Source organism: Mastomys coucha, unplaced genomic scaffold (assembly GCF_008632895.1).
Source record: "Mastomys coucha isolate ucsf_1 unplaced genomic scaffold, UCSF_Mcou_1 pScaffold14, whole genome shotgun sequence".
Classification (NCBI taxonomy): Eukaryota; Metazoa; Chordata; class Mammalia; order Rodentia; family Muridae; genus Mastomys; species Mastomys coucha.
The window spans coordinates 99,861,112-99,875,958 of NW_022196896.1; the positions used below are offsets into that span (position 1 = coordinate 99,861,112).

General features: G+C 51.1%; 1 protein-coding gene across 10 annotated transcripts in view; it reads right to left on the reverse strand.

The window, feature by feature from the left end:
* Tns1 (tensin 1) overlaps nt 1-14,847 on the reverse strand; it is a 218,521-nt gene that overhangs the window by 19,641 nt on the left and 184,033 nt on the right. For 5 of the 10 annotated variants that reach the window (XM_031367905.1, XM_031367909.1, XM_031367913.1 and 2 more), the window contains 5 exons: nt 12,548-12,744; nt 11,548-11,623; nt 7,728-7,820; nt 6,809-6,832; nt 6,379-6,417 (listed from right to left, as the gene is read on the reverse strand). In XM_031367905.1, the coding sequence (XP_031223765.1) occupies nt 6,379-6,417; nt 6,809-6,832; nt 7,728-7,820; nt 11,548-11,623; nt 12,548-12,744 (429 nt within the window). The remainder of the gene's footprint in view (nt 1-6,378; nt 6,418-6,808; nt 6,833-7,727; nt 7,821-11,547; nt 11,624-12,547; nt 12,745-14,847) is intronic. The other 5 variants (XM_031367906.1, XM_031367907.1, XM_031367908.1 and 2 more) reach the window with 5 other exon arrangements.

Sequence of the window (14,847 nt, forward strand, 5' to 3'; positions counted from 1 at the left end):
ACCCACCCCGGAGCTGCAGGAGCAGCCACCTGGGCACGCTAAGCTGGAGGTCAGCTTAAAGGAAGAGCAGGCAGAGCCTCCCGAGAGCGGCTCAGGCTTCCACCACACTTCAGAGGCCAACCTAACAGGGAAGGTTTGAACTTTGGCCTCCCCAAGCCCTTGTACTGTGGAGGAGGAAATGCTGTGACACAGAGCTGGTCAGATTCTTTGCAAATAGCTTAGGTGGGAAAGTCAGATGGTCTCTGTCGCAATTGCTCAAGCCCGCCACCATGCATGGCGGTGCCTTCAAACAACGGCTAAGTGAACGGGCACAGCTGCCTGCCACAGAATTCTCTTTAGGCAGCTAGCTAGGTGACTTTCAGTGGCCAGAGTGTTGACTCTGATCTAACCTGTCCCCTCAGCCCCAGAGAACAGGAGCAATTTGCTCAGGACACAAAGCCAGCCTGTGGCTGTGCCTAGCACCATGTCTCCAACCTTACAATATAGGTTCTGGCTGGCCTAAGGGGACCCCACAGTCTTACGAGGACACCAACATGAGCCAGAGAAATGCCAGATCGACAGGGTCACTCATAGTGGCAAAAACAGCCAAGAGCCGTGTGAAGTTAATAAGATTTAGAAAGCGTAAGTACCCAGCCAGTGTAGGGCAGAGGTGGCATAGGTACCCAGGCAGATAGTCTTCCAGCCAGCTGTTACTCACAGGTCATAAGACCATCCAAACTTGGGAAGCCAGTGGCCTGTCCCTCCCTATCCCTGCCATTCCACCTGAACATTCCCCAGGCTCCCCTGGGTGCTCAGCACAGCTCCCCTGCTTCGTGTGACACATAGCCATCCTCTCACCCAGAGAGCCCTGTAACACACAGCCATCACTTGCCTGACAAGGGGCTCTGGCACCGGCCACAGCACCTGTCACAGAGGCCTCTGTGTGTGTCAAACACACAAATTCAGAGCCACATGACCCTCCCTTCCAGCCCCACCCAGCCATCACCTTGCCTACAACGTCAGACCCACTCTGCTGTCATTACTCCTTGAAAACCAGGTTGAAACCTACACTGGTGGCACTCTGACCATCCTTCCTTCCTATGCTCCCCCACTCCATCCTTATCTGCATCCCAATGGCCATATTTCATCTGTTTCCCCAGGCTTCTTGCTCTATGACTCCAGATGGCTTTGGCCTTTGGCTGGATTGGTTGGGTCTTTACTGGCAGGGAAGGGAAGGAGACAGGGAGACAGGGAAACTAGGAGGGAGAGGGTGAGGTTGTAAACCATCCTCCATTTATCCCCAGCTGTCCTGGTTCCTTCTGGGTGGCCAGAGACACCTCCCACCGTGCTAGGGAGCCCACAGGACAGTTCACCCTCTCTAGTTCGCCTGCACTTTTCAATCACCTAGGGGAACGAACCATGGGCTTCTGCCAAGACCTCAATCCACACATTAGGTAAGCAGCACACTCTGGGCTAAATTCTCGCTTTAAAAAGCCCATATTCTGCCAACAGGAAGCTAAGAGAAAGCCCACAGTCGGCACAGAGTCACGCCCAGTCAAGCTAGGTAGTGACTCTGTTCCAGCTGAGTGCCTCCTGGGCTCAATTTCCCTGTCAGTGTGGGATTAAAAACACTCACCTGCCTAGGATGGAGGTACGGAGAATGGACATGTCCTTTTAGTTCTTGGTAATTCTGGTTGGTTCCACACTGGTCTTTGACCTCAACCTCCCTCCACCCTTGCACATTCCTTGCCTGGGGTGGGGTGGGGGGATGGTGGTCAGAACTCCTCCTCCTTTTCTAGTCTCCTAGGGAGCAGCTGACCCATAGGCCACCATAAGCAGGGGAGGGCAGGAAAAGTGGAGCCAGGGAGGGTACTTCATGGAGAACATTCCAGAGCCCAAATTCATTCCAAGTAGTTGTTGGCGGCTGGGAGCAATGGGACACAAGGGTGACTTACTCCTCAGCCAGGGACTACCTGCTTGTCACCTCACTCACTGGGGGGAGAAAAAAAAACTTGAGCTAGAGTAAAAAGGCCAGTACTGCCCATCCTGATAAAATGAAGACATATAGGGGTGGGGAGAAGGCCTCTATGGTTTAACACTAGCCTAGCACACACAAGGCCCTAGGATCAATCCAGCTCACAAAACATGCATGCATGCATACATACGTACATACATACATAAATACATACACGAAATATTAAGGACATGATGGTGGAGAAGGAAGTAAAGAGACCCCGTGAGCCTCAGATCTAGAGCTAGCCTTAGTTTTGGGACACATGTATCCCCTCTAAGCCCCCAAGCACCTCTGCCTCATGGCAAGATTCCTGCCTTCCTTGGGTACCTCACTCATCCTTAGATCCTCAGTCCCTAACACGAGGCCGGTGCATGGTAGGAACTGGACACCTCTGAACCAGGCCACCTGTTTTGATGCCTCCGAAAGAGCATCGCCAAGAATCTCAGAGGCATCAGCGTCCCCAGAATCAATGTCTTCCTTTATGTCAAATCTGTCCTCGTGGAACCACAGGGGACAGACAGAACCAGCGCAGAAAGCCTTCCTAGATCCACCGTGGTGAGCTGTCTTTCCCTCCTTCGCACTCAGAACCCTGTTCAGACGTTCAGGTGCCCCTTGGACTATGTGTACCCACTGGAAGGGGGCAGCCCCCACATGTCGAAATGATAAAGATCCTCAACTCTGTCCCTGATCCCTATGGGCCCTGACAAGCCATCAAATCTGTCTTGTTAATAAAATGGAGTCTATACTGCCTAACTCTCAGCTCTGTTGTGAAGAGTAAAAAATAATGGGACATTGACCCTGCAAGGCCTGTTTAACCTTCCTCTAGACCCCATGCACAAGCACCATGCACAGGTTCTGGGCGCCAGTTTTATTGGCTTTTTTAAGTTTCTAGGGGGAAACAAACAAGTGGGGGGCCTAGGGAGGTGGCTTCGTGGGTGAAGAGCTTGCTGCTCAAGGATGAGAACCTGAGTTTGAACCCCATCACACACACAGAGGCTGGGAGCAGTGGCAAGTGTCTGCAATCCCAGGAAAGAAGGGAGATGGGAATGGGGGTTCCTGGAGTTCAGTGGCCAGCCAGCTTAGCCAAAATGATGAGATCCAGGTTCAGCAAGAGAGCCGTCACAGAAAACAAAGTGAGGTGTGGCAGAGAAAGACATCCCACATTAACCTCGGGCTTTTACACACACGAGTGAGTGTGTGTCCTTACACACACACACACACACACACACACACACACACACACATGCACACGCGCATGCACACGCATTCAGACACACACACACACACACACACACACACACATATACACGGGTTATGGCATATGAGCCCAGAGCCCATGTATGCCATTTCCCTCTTCTCTACCAGGCTAATGTCATCTCACACGCATGTCCACACAACCTTGTTATTTCTTTAGTCTAAGGCCTCAGAAAGCTGTGTTCCCTCCTTTCAAAATGTTCCATACATGATTCTTATTCACTTGGTGAAAATGTTCATGAGATTAAGAAACACAGCTTATCTCCCCAGAGCCTGGCCTGCTGCCTGCTCCATAGCAGGCACACAGAACAGTAATTGACTCGAGGCCTCAATGAAGAAAAGAATGCACAAATGGAATGCCATCTAGTCCAGTGGCTTGAACAGAGCAAACATCCCTCAAGTTCTTCCTTCCCCAGCTGAAGAATTCTGCCACTGACCCTTTTTCCTCACAAGCCTCTCTTTCTGAATTTCCCATCAAAGTGTCTGCAGGGACTTCAAGCACAGCGTCCAAGGGTCAACAAAGACTGTGGCCTGGGCTGACCCAGGAGGCGGCGCCTGAGTTATGAAATGTGGAACTGGTAGTTTGGCTTTAATCCTTGTCCTTACCACCCACTCCCAAGCTTGAATCCCAGGCCACTGAACCTGGAAACGGGTGCTCTTAGACAAGGCCTTTGACTAGGAAACAGGAGGCCCAGCAGTGCAGTCTGGCCCTGCTGCCTCTCGGCTGTGACCTTGGGTGCGTCCCTCACCCCCACCGTAACCCAGACCTTAATTCCACGTCCCTGAAAGTACAGGCGTGGCTGGGTGGATCTCAAGACGCCTTCCCTTCAGAATTCCTCTGCTCTGATACAAGGGCAGCTGGAGGGTAGGGAACTCACAAGCTGAGAGTCATTTGTGAAGCACACTTAGAAGGCCTCACTCCGGCTCTGTCCATATTCACTCTTTTGGAATAGTCACCCGGAAGCAGAACAGAGCTGCCATGGCCTGTGCGCCCACGCCGTGACTTTCTCCCTGGAGTCTGACAGCCTACCCCTGTATTGAGTCAGCCACCCACACTCAGGGCCTGAGCCTCTCTGTGCCAAGCACTCTGAGCCTCTCTGTGCCATCAGGGACCAAGGCTGTGGGAAACAGTCTAGAGAAAGCTCATCTCCTGCATGCAAGTAGCCCTGAGCCCCTGCTTCCCAGATCTGCAGCTGGGTCTGCAGCTTCTATACAGGCTGGTTAGAAACCAGCAAGTGGGGCAGTTTAGAGTATGTGTTGCTCTTGTAGAGGACCTAGATTCAGTTCCCATCACACACAGTGGCTCACAAGCATCTGTAACTCCAGAATTCCAGAGAATTCCACACCCTCCTCTGACCTCCACAGCCACCAGGCACACAAGCGCCTGCACTGTGGCAAGATATTCATACACATAAAATAAATAAATCTAAAACTTAAGATAATTAATTAAAAATATAGAGAAATCAAGGAAGCTTCTCGGGAAGCCACAACTATCACACCTGGAATAAAACATCAGTAGGACTATCCATACCCACGCCAGGCTTCCTTCAAACCAGGGCTAGGCTGGCCCCACCACTGAGATCAACTGTAAACTCCTTAAAAGTATTTCTCAGGGGGCCAGTGAGATGGATCAGTAGGGAAAGGGTGTGTGGGTAGAGGTTTGCCACCAAGCCTGACAACCTGAGTTCCCAAGTTCAATCCCACACGCAGACATGATAGAAAGGGAAAATTGATTCCCCTGATCTCCACACATGTATCATGGCATGCATGTACCCATGTGTATGTGTGTGTGTGTGTTTGTGTGTGCTGCACATACACAAATACATACACACACAAATAAAATAAATTTTTATAAATAAAGTTGGGGGGGGGGGAAGCAATTGTTTCTCAGGATTGTACATGGGTGTCCTGAGGCACTTTTTTGTGGTAGTGAGCCCTTAACCAGCTTGCAGTAATTACAGGTGCCCAGGTTTCAGAAACATGTATTTCCTGCCACTAGGCCGACAGGAAATGTCAGAGCTCTAGGACTGTAACTTTAAACTAGGGATATTCTCTCATTATGGTCTGAACCTGAGAGTCCCTCACAGGCTGAAGTTTAGAACACTCAGACCCGGGCTGGTGAGATGGTTCAGCGGGTAAGAGCACCAGCTGCTCTTCCAAAGGTCATGAGTTCAATTCCCAGCAACCACATGGTGGTTCACGACCATCCATAATGAAACCTGATGCCCTCTTCTGGTGCTGTCTGAAGACAGCTGCAGTGTACTCATTTATAATAATAAATAAATCCTAAAAAAAAAAAAAAAAAAAAAAAAAAAAAACCTCAGTCCCTAGCTGATGGCTCCACTTTGGGGGGCTGTGGAACCATAAGGGGGGTTCAGAAGATGGCCTTTGAGGGGGATGCCCACCCCTGACTGCTACTTCTTTCTCTGCTTCCCAGCCTTCAGTGATGTGAACGGCCTTTATCATACACTCCCCATCAAGAAGCTGACCCATCACTCCATTCCCGTCACAAGAGACTGAAATCTCTCCTCAACCACCAACCCAAATAAGCCATTGCTCCAAGTGTTCTCTGCCAGCTCACTGTCACAGAGATACAAAAGTAGGCAGCTCAGACAGCAAACCGACACTGGTTCTACTGAAGGCACTGTTGCCAGGCGAATGTCACTGATACGCAGGAAGAGAAAGCCAGCTATACACCTTCAGTACACAGGATCACCTCTAGAAGGACCCGCACAGGCTTAAACGCCTGAGTGGCCAAGCGAGAGGTCCTGCTCCCTCTACCCTTCCCAGTCCCTCCGTGTACACTGCACACCAGCCAGGTGGTGCGTGTGCCCCTGGGAAGGGAAGTGGCACAAGGCGTATTTTTGTCAACAAGGTGGCACCATGCTGGCGCCTGGGTACTAACTGTGCCTGAACTGGTGCCCAGTGGCAACAAATTTCCCAGGCAGCATTCAGGCAATGCCCGGAGTGGCATCTCATTGTCAGAGAGTGGGAACAGGAAGGCTATATGCCTAGCCACTTGAGAGCAGGTGAGAAAAGAGATGTACCCCAAGCCAGCCTTGTCAAACTCCATGCGAAAAGCCATCCACAGACCTAGAGAGTAGGAGCCACACACAGTTAGATGCACTTACCTTCTGGAGGCTTAGTCACCTCCTCTCCCTCATCTTCCTCTGAGGGAGGAGGACAGAGACAGGAGGAGGAGGGGCAGGAAGGAAGGGCAGATGATAAAGACGAGAGGAAGAGCCAGGACGAGAAAGAGAAAGAGAGAAGTTATCAGGATTACTTCTAGGGAAAGAATTTGCTGAAGAGAGGGAGGCTGGAAGCTGAGATCTACTCTGTATAGAACCTCACTCACGAGCCTGGTCCCTCCCAGCCTCTGCAGCCAGGCCTTGTGTGAATCGAGCATCAGGCAATAGCGTGCTGGCTAGTGAGAGAAGGCCTCTGGCCCTTCGTCTCTGTAGTGGCTGGGTATGTCTGCCCATGATCATCTGTGGAGCATGTGGAGGCTGTGCCTAAGCCGGTGCCTGCATTGCTCACAAATGCCCATGACTACCCGCTTACCTGGCTGGATCAGTCTTCTGGCAACTAAAGAGAAAACAAAAGTTGACCCCAAGAGCCCCAGCTTAGCTTTAAAACCAGAGTCGCTCTCTAATCCAGCGGACTCCAAATTGCCATCAGAAGTCCCAGGACCCCTGTCTCCCTCCCCACAGAAAGATACTAGGGGATGAACAGGAAATAGAGGGATGGGTCTGATCACCATCCACTGTAGACAGTAGCCATCTCCCTCCCACCACGCTCATCCACCTCATAACTAATACAGGTGATCTTGGGGTGGTTTGGGGAGCTCCTAGAGCCCAGCTCCTATTCTCAGGGTCAAAGGCTGCTGACCCTGGACACGTGAACACGGGGTGAACGGAGTCCTCTTGGGAGCAGTAGGCACCTTTAGAGGAAGAGGAAACTGGGGCTGACAGTAAAACAGTTGGGGGTGGGGGAAGGCAGACAGCACAGGTACTGGGAGTGACTCATTTCTCAGGCAAAGCTCTGTGGGTAAACAAGAAAAAAAAAATGCCTATGCTCCAGCCTCTGATGTCATGAGACTGCTCAGCGTAGGAGCCGTTGGGCTGTAGCAAGAGTGAGAGGCTGTCAGCAGACAACAGGCATGTCTCTCTACACACCTGTGTGTGCGCGCACACACACATAAGTGCTGGGACACGGGACACGGGGTCAGGCTTCAAGCAGGGCTGACCAACTCCAACAAAGCTGGAAGCAGGTCTCAAAATCCTAAAGCCCAGAAGATAGCGGTAGGTGGGAAGAACACCCCAATGCCCACAGAGCAGGGAGGGGGCCCAGGCATCATTCATGGCCTCCTCCTTCCCAGGAAGGTCCTCAAATCTCTGCTCTATGAGGAAACTACTGAGAACGCCTGCCCAGGCTACCGGGTTCTCCAGGCTATTTCCCTCTCTCCCTTGCAGCCACTTACCACCTGTAGGGTGCAGCAAGATGTCCGCTGGGTTGTGGGGTTTCAGGCCCAGAGCAGACAGGGGTGTCTTGGCCAGACCTGGAGGAGAGCGTGCTGTGTGGAAAGAAGAGGGGAAGATGCAGGAGGTGAGTTCGCATCATGGTAAGGGTATGTACTGGTGAGGCCTGGGGACCAAGAATCAGCCCCAAAGCCCCCTTCCTCCCCCTGCTGAACTGCCTCCCATGACCTTCCCTGACTCCGCATTTCACCTTGAAAGGGAGAGAGTTCAGGAGTGACACCCTGTCCTGACCCTTCACCACCACGGAGAGACCTTTATCTCCTCTCTACAGCTATATTCCCTTTACCTCATGAAGACTTATTAAACATAGTAGGCGTCTTCTGGTGTCTTTGACTTTCTCTAAGACTAGTATCTTCCCACTTTCTCTTTCTCCAGCATTCTCTACACACACCAGCACACGAACACCCACCCACACATGCACACGCATACGTACAGTCTGTGTAAACCACACACACCGATGGAAGACAAGGGAACAGTGATCTCTACAGGGCACAACTCGGAAAGTGGAGCTGAGCATCACAGGCAGGAACCTCCCCTCCCCCGAGCCTCAGCAGCCCTAGGCCATGTGGTCCCATTCAAAATTGCAAGAGAGGCCTTGTTAGAGTGAGGCTTGGTCCTCTGGGAGGAGAACCCAGCACGCCTCTGTCAAGAGCGCAGCTTCCGGGGTGAAACGAGGCTCCTCCCAAGTGGCCTATCTGGGTTACAAGTGTCACATATCACACGAGGTCAGAAAGGGCTGCCTAGCTTTTTTCCCCATCAGCCAACGATGTTGAGCCAAGCAACAGGGGTAGTGCCCAGTCACGAGCTAGCTCAGTGGCAGCTGCCATGTTTCCTAGCACATCTCTGAGAAGTAAAGAAGTAAGGCCTGGGGCTCATGTCAGGGATTTTGACAGCCAGGAAAAAGCACAGTGCCTAGGACAGGAGTAGTAAGTTGCCTGAATATGCCCAGGACCCAAACTTGGCTCCACGGTCATTAATTTAAGAAACTAACAGCAACAACAAAGTACCATCCTTCGGTGTGATCAGCAGGCATAGCTTATCTGTGTGTTTGGGTGAGTGTACACACACACACACACACACTCACACATGCACACGCATGTGCCCTAACGGGACATCGCATGGACAGATGAGGCTTGCTTCTATACATCTTTTCTCTATCCCTAGGCACTCCAATGGACTGATGCGTGGAGCTTACACGTCCATGGCTGAGTCAGACAAGGTCTTCCCTTGCTCTTTCCACATCACCTCCCTGTGCTGTACTGCTCACACCACGGTTGGCTCATAGCACTTCTCTGTCACTTAGTAATGTCTGTCACCCAAATGGAGCACGCCTATCGACCCAGCACTTGGGAGGCAGAGGCAGGCGTATTTCTGAGTTTGAGGCCAGCCTGGTCTACAGAGTGAGTTCCAGGACAGCCAAGGCTATACAGAGAAACCCTGTCTCGGGAAGGGGTGAGGAGCCTGTTCGAGTGGCATCAGCATGAAAGAATGAGCTGCTGAGAGAAGGGTTTGTGGAAGAAGTCCCCGACCTGGCTCACATCTGCTGCCCAGCAGGTGCAACTGAGGGCAGGGGATGAAGGAGAAAGGGAAGCCGGGTGGGGGGTGGGGTCAGAAATAGTAGACAGCTTTACTTGGTTTTCTCCTCTCCACCCCTATCTTTAGCCTCCCAGATCTGAGCAATGTGGCCTTACTACTGATGCAGGGAGTGGGTGACTCTGAAGGCAAGCAGCCCTCTCCTTCCTGAGAGAAACATTCCTTGCATTTCTCCGCCTTCCAACCTCTCTCCCCAGCCACTTATGAAACTTCTGACTTCTATCTGTCCCCTGGGCACTCCTGACTAGCCACAGGAGACAATTCTGGTACAATTAACATGGCTTCCATTCCCAGCAGGGGTTATCCAGCCTTCAGGGCTGTCACATGCATGGGTGAGTAAAAGAAGCTACAAAGCCAGCTCTAAAGCAGGGTACCCTAGGTTTGTACAACAAACAGTTCTAGGTTCACCTGCCTCCTGAGCATTTGGGGTTAGCTAATCTGAACTGAGCTGTGCTAGGTAAAAAAAAATACACACAGGAATTCAAAATGCATGCAAAAATAATAAAATAATAATACAAAATAACATTTGTCTGTGTTTAGTGTTTTGTTTTCATTTTTTGTTTTTTTGTGTTTTGGTTTTTTTTTTTTCTTTTTGAGATAGGTTCTTGGTCTCAAACTCGAAATTCCCGTTTCAGCCTCTTGAGTGATAAAACTACCAGTGTGTACCATCATACATGGCTCATTTTTAAAATGTCGATATTGCTAACTCAATATTTTAGATTAGAGTTATATAAAAATAATACTAACACTGATGCCACTGCTATCCTTGAAAATAAATTCTCCGTGTGTGCATATGTAGTACATTCATGTGTGTGCATGTGCCCGAGGCATGCACACATGGAAGTCAGAGGCTGAGATCTATGTTTTCCTTCATTGCTTTCCACCTTATTTTGAGATTGGGTCTGTGGATTCAGTGAGACAGGCCAGCCAGCACCTGGGGATCTGCCTGTCTCAGCACTTCAGAGCGGCAACTACAGTGGTCCTGGCTTTCTTTGTGTGGGGGGCTAAGGGTCATAACTCATATTTTCATGCCTACATAGCAAGCACCTTACCCACTAAGTCATCTCATAACATTTTTGATATTATAGACCATCTCAATAAAATGTTGATATTTAAATACTGATTTCTCTATTGAAACAACAGTTTCTCAGATTAAGTAAAAAGTTACTACAACTGATTTCACTAGCATCCTGACACATAGAGAATTTTAAATCACCAGAGTGTGTGTGTGTGTGTGTGTGTGTGTGTGTGTGTGTGTGTGTGTGTGCTGTGTCCACTGGGCATCAGGACCCATGCCTCCCAGGACTATTGCAGTCCCAGCTTCAGCTTCCTGTATGTCTAGGATAGAAGCCCATACACTCAGTCTACGTTCTGGTTCTGTCCCTGGGAAGGACAGCCATACCCCAGGGGATGCACAGTCAGACTCAGTCAATACTTCCTGCTGGTCTTAACTTCTCTCAGGGACTACTGGACACTCAGGCCATGCCCAGACTACCTAAGAACTGAGCATCCTCCATCTCTACTTTATGTAGGACCTTGTATCCCTCAACACCTGGTATGACCCCATCACTTCCCCTACAGCAATCTCCCTGGTTCCTCTCAAGGCACTTCCCCTACAGAAAGAAACCCAGGGCACATTTAGCAATCCTCTCTGTCTACTCTTCAGGGACCAACCAGCCTCTCCAGCAAATACACTGAGAACACAAACTAAATGCCCTTCTGGGAGGTCAAGGATGGCATGGGAGAGCGTATGTGTATGAGAGAGAGAGAACAAGTGCCTGAGATGAAGATGCCTGCATTCGGACAGGCAGGGCATCAGAAACAAGAGAGAGAACAAGCAAGCCGCAAGGGTCCTGATGGGAGAGGATTTCATACTAGCATTGCATGGGAAAACTGAGTAAGTCTACACAGAAAGCTCCATAGTATAGAGCCAGGACCTGCAGCCAAACATTCTGGATGCGAAGTCCTAGCAGGTTGGGAGTAGACAGTAGCGAACACGGAGCAATAGAGATTGGGATGCGCTGTGGAGTAAAAAGCAACCAGTTCCTTCCCCCTCCGCTACCCTCCCACCCACACACACATACACACACACTCATGGGACAATCACACAGACTAGTGAAGAAATGTTAAAGAGGACATGGGGAAAATAGGCTTAGCAGGGGCTCTTACCCACACTGAGTGGCGGGCTGCTTGGGGAGGTCCCCTCCATCTCCTCAAAGGCCTCCTTGTAGCTATGCAAATGAGGCTGCCGGGAGAACAGAGGGGGTTGAGAGAAGGAAGCCCTGAGGAGAGGTTCCTCTTCAGGTGATCCTGGACACATGAGGGCAGCAAGTTTGGCTGCCCACAGATTCCTTCTTTCCAGCTTGACTCTCTCCCTCACCCAGGTAAGCCCAAACGCTGACCACTCACTGCCGCAACAAATCCTTCTTGGTGGCTAAGTAGGGGAGTGGCTGTTTGCAAGTCCACACTAAAGCTCAGGCAGAACTGCTTCAGAACAGGGTCACAGAAAAGGGCCTTGCCTCTGCAGAACAATGCCCTAGGCATGACATTGTGAGTCCACCTACATCAGACTATTTCAGAATGCATATTCCTGGGTCCCGCAATAGATCTGCTATGCTGGAGTCTCTGCAGAGGCATTGGGAAATGAAAGCTTTTAACAAACTCCCTGGCAGTGCTTCTGCCATGGAGGTTCCAGACCCACTGCCTCTGACTACTGAAGTTACTCAGCAATGGAATGATTTGGGCACAATCTCTACTCTATCGCTCTGAGTTCTCTACCGTCGACTCCCAACCTAAGGGTGAGACCTGCCAGGACTTCGCATTAAATGTCCTAAGATGATCCTTATTTCTCAAAGGCTCAAAAAAGATGTTTGCCAGTCTACCTGACCCACTTTGGACCGTAAGTCTTGGGAGTACCATATGCCACCTCCACAAGGCTTGTCACCTCCCTAAAGAACTTTTTTGGGGGGTTAAGAAGGAACCTTTAGTCTCAGTGCTAAAGCAAAAAGTTGGGGTACAAATGCTATTGAAGAGAGGAGACGTTGGGTGAGGATGCAAGGAGGGAGAAATCACTGAAGAGGTAATAGCGGTTGACTCTCAAGCTCCTGGAGATGCTCCATGGACTCTGCTCCCTGCTGTGGCTCGAGGATTCATCTACTCAAGGACTCACCTCTTTGGGGCGCCCTCCAGGATTGAGGGCAATGGTAAGAGCCAGCTCAGGGGAGACGCACTGGACGGGGGAGCGGACCCCAGGACTACGGGGGGATGTGGCCTCCGGAGACTGGTTCTCATACTGTCCATCACTGGCTGTCCGCCTCCGGAGTGGGGCTGGGGGCTCTGCAGGCTGCCTCTCCCGAGCCTGAACCCCTGGGAGGAAGGGCAGGGTATGGAAAGCAATGAGTAGAATAAAGAATGATGTAATCCCACCTAACACCCCTCAAACACCAAGGCAGCACCTCCGCTGGGGGGCTGAGCTGGGGTGGCCATATCCCCTCAGTCTCCACACCATGCCTTCCTATTCCCAACTCAGCTCAAACCCTAAATTTCCTCGTATGTGTGTGTGTGGGGGGGGGTGTCCTTGCTTACTTTGGCCTCTGCCTTTAAGAGGAGCCTCTACTCTGCATAGGATTTGGACGGAGAGCACAAAGGACTGATACAAGAAACAGATGTTAGCTCCTTCCAGCCCCCAGAGGCAGAAGGCCAGAACTTCCAGAGGAGGGAAGGGAAGGTCTCCAAGGCAACTGCATCAACCAACAAGCAACATGGAGCCTTTGGGAAGGGCTTTTGGAAAGGGCTAAACTGCATCATCTTGCACATGGTGCTCCCAGTGGAAAACAAAGGAATGACCAAGTCACGCTCTGAAGTCTCCAACCACAACAGGCTTCTGTGGTGGTTCTGACCTCAGGGGTTCCCTGGCTTTCACCCAGCACACCCCTGAAACCTCTAACTGACTCCTCCTACAGTTGCCCCCCCGCCAGCCGCCTTCTCTTTCTCTCATCAACCCACAGTGGCTGTGGCCACAGTGGAGGCCAAGACCCCACCACCACATCCTATCCTGGCAGAGGGCAAGCAAAGAAGGGCAAAGGGTTCCATCTTCCTGTCTCCACTTCCTGTTCAGTTCACCACAAAGGCTGCCCGTGTTAGCCTCACCCTGCCTCCTCTCCATCTTCTCTCCCCACAGCTGGCCCAAGGCATGGAATCCATTATTTCACTGTGTTGGCTTCCAGAATCCTAGAATACTGACTTCCCAGGTCTCAGAAGCCAAGGCCCAACCCTGAGGGTGGGATCTTAGGCTTGATTATCTTAAAGTCTCATCTCTGCCATCATTGACACCAGGACTAACGAAGGGGCTGAGGTCACATGAGCTCGGGACATGAACATAGAAGTGTGTGCTTGTACACGTACATGAGTAAACATACACATGCAATGTTGGCCTTTAGGGACATAGCCAGGACAATCCAGTGGGACTCACCCTTAGGGAGCCTGAATCCCCTCTCATCCTCCATAAAAGGATCTGCACAGCCCAGGTGGTCCCCAACCTCTCATTTGCCACAGCCACAGGATTGGTGTGGCCTGCACTGCCCAGGAAGCCTTCCTGCTTGATGTGAACAACAAAGTGCTTGGGCAGAACCACTTCACTCACATACAGTTACTTGTGATGCCCATGCGTGTGCTCTGGGATGGAGGCTCTGGGGGCTGTAGGAGCCTGTCAGAGAATAGCAAGACCAGCTGCCAGTAGTACTCGTCAGATGCAGAAGGCAGAAGGCACACCAGAGCCTCCAATTTGTGCTGTTACTCAGAGGCAGCTCTCCTACTTGCACAGTGGAAACCAAGACAGACTTCATCCTGTCTGTCCCAAACTTTCTCTGCTCAAAGCAAATAAGCCCCTACCCTCAGAATGCCCTGATTTTCAAAAAAGAAAAATAGAGGGTGTATCAGTCCTGAGAAGGGGCTGCTGGGGACATCAACAGAGAGTAAAGAGAGGGGGTGGCTCTGGACAGCTGGAGCCACACCAGACTCTGCCAGCAACACTAAGCTCCCAGAACTCTAGCAGCCTCTGGCTTCAATCCCATTCTTCTTCCCTCTACCAGACCCTGCCCAGCTCAGGCCTCTGGGAAGCATGGGCCACCCCTGGCCCTCCTTCTCGGTTTATTCCTGGCAGAAACATTAGAGAGAATCAGACACAGCCATTGCTTCTCTAATAATGTTGTGACAAAGGAGCAGCTGGACAAAAGCTCTGGAGGTACGGGGCTGAGTTCAGACCCAAGGCGGAAGGAAACATGTAAGAATTGCCTTTGGTTCCAGGGGTACCGCTCACCCAACTGCCACCACCACAGTCTCTGGCAACCTCTCTGCTTTTTCAAGAGCAGTCACTTCCTTGTTTGGGGGTGCTGTGCTAGCTTTTGAAAAGGTCTGTTTCCGCTAGAGTCACCCCTCCCCTGGAGTGAGGGGACAGAACACTCTCACTTA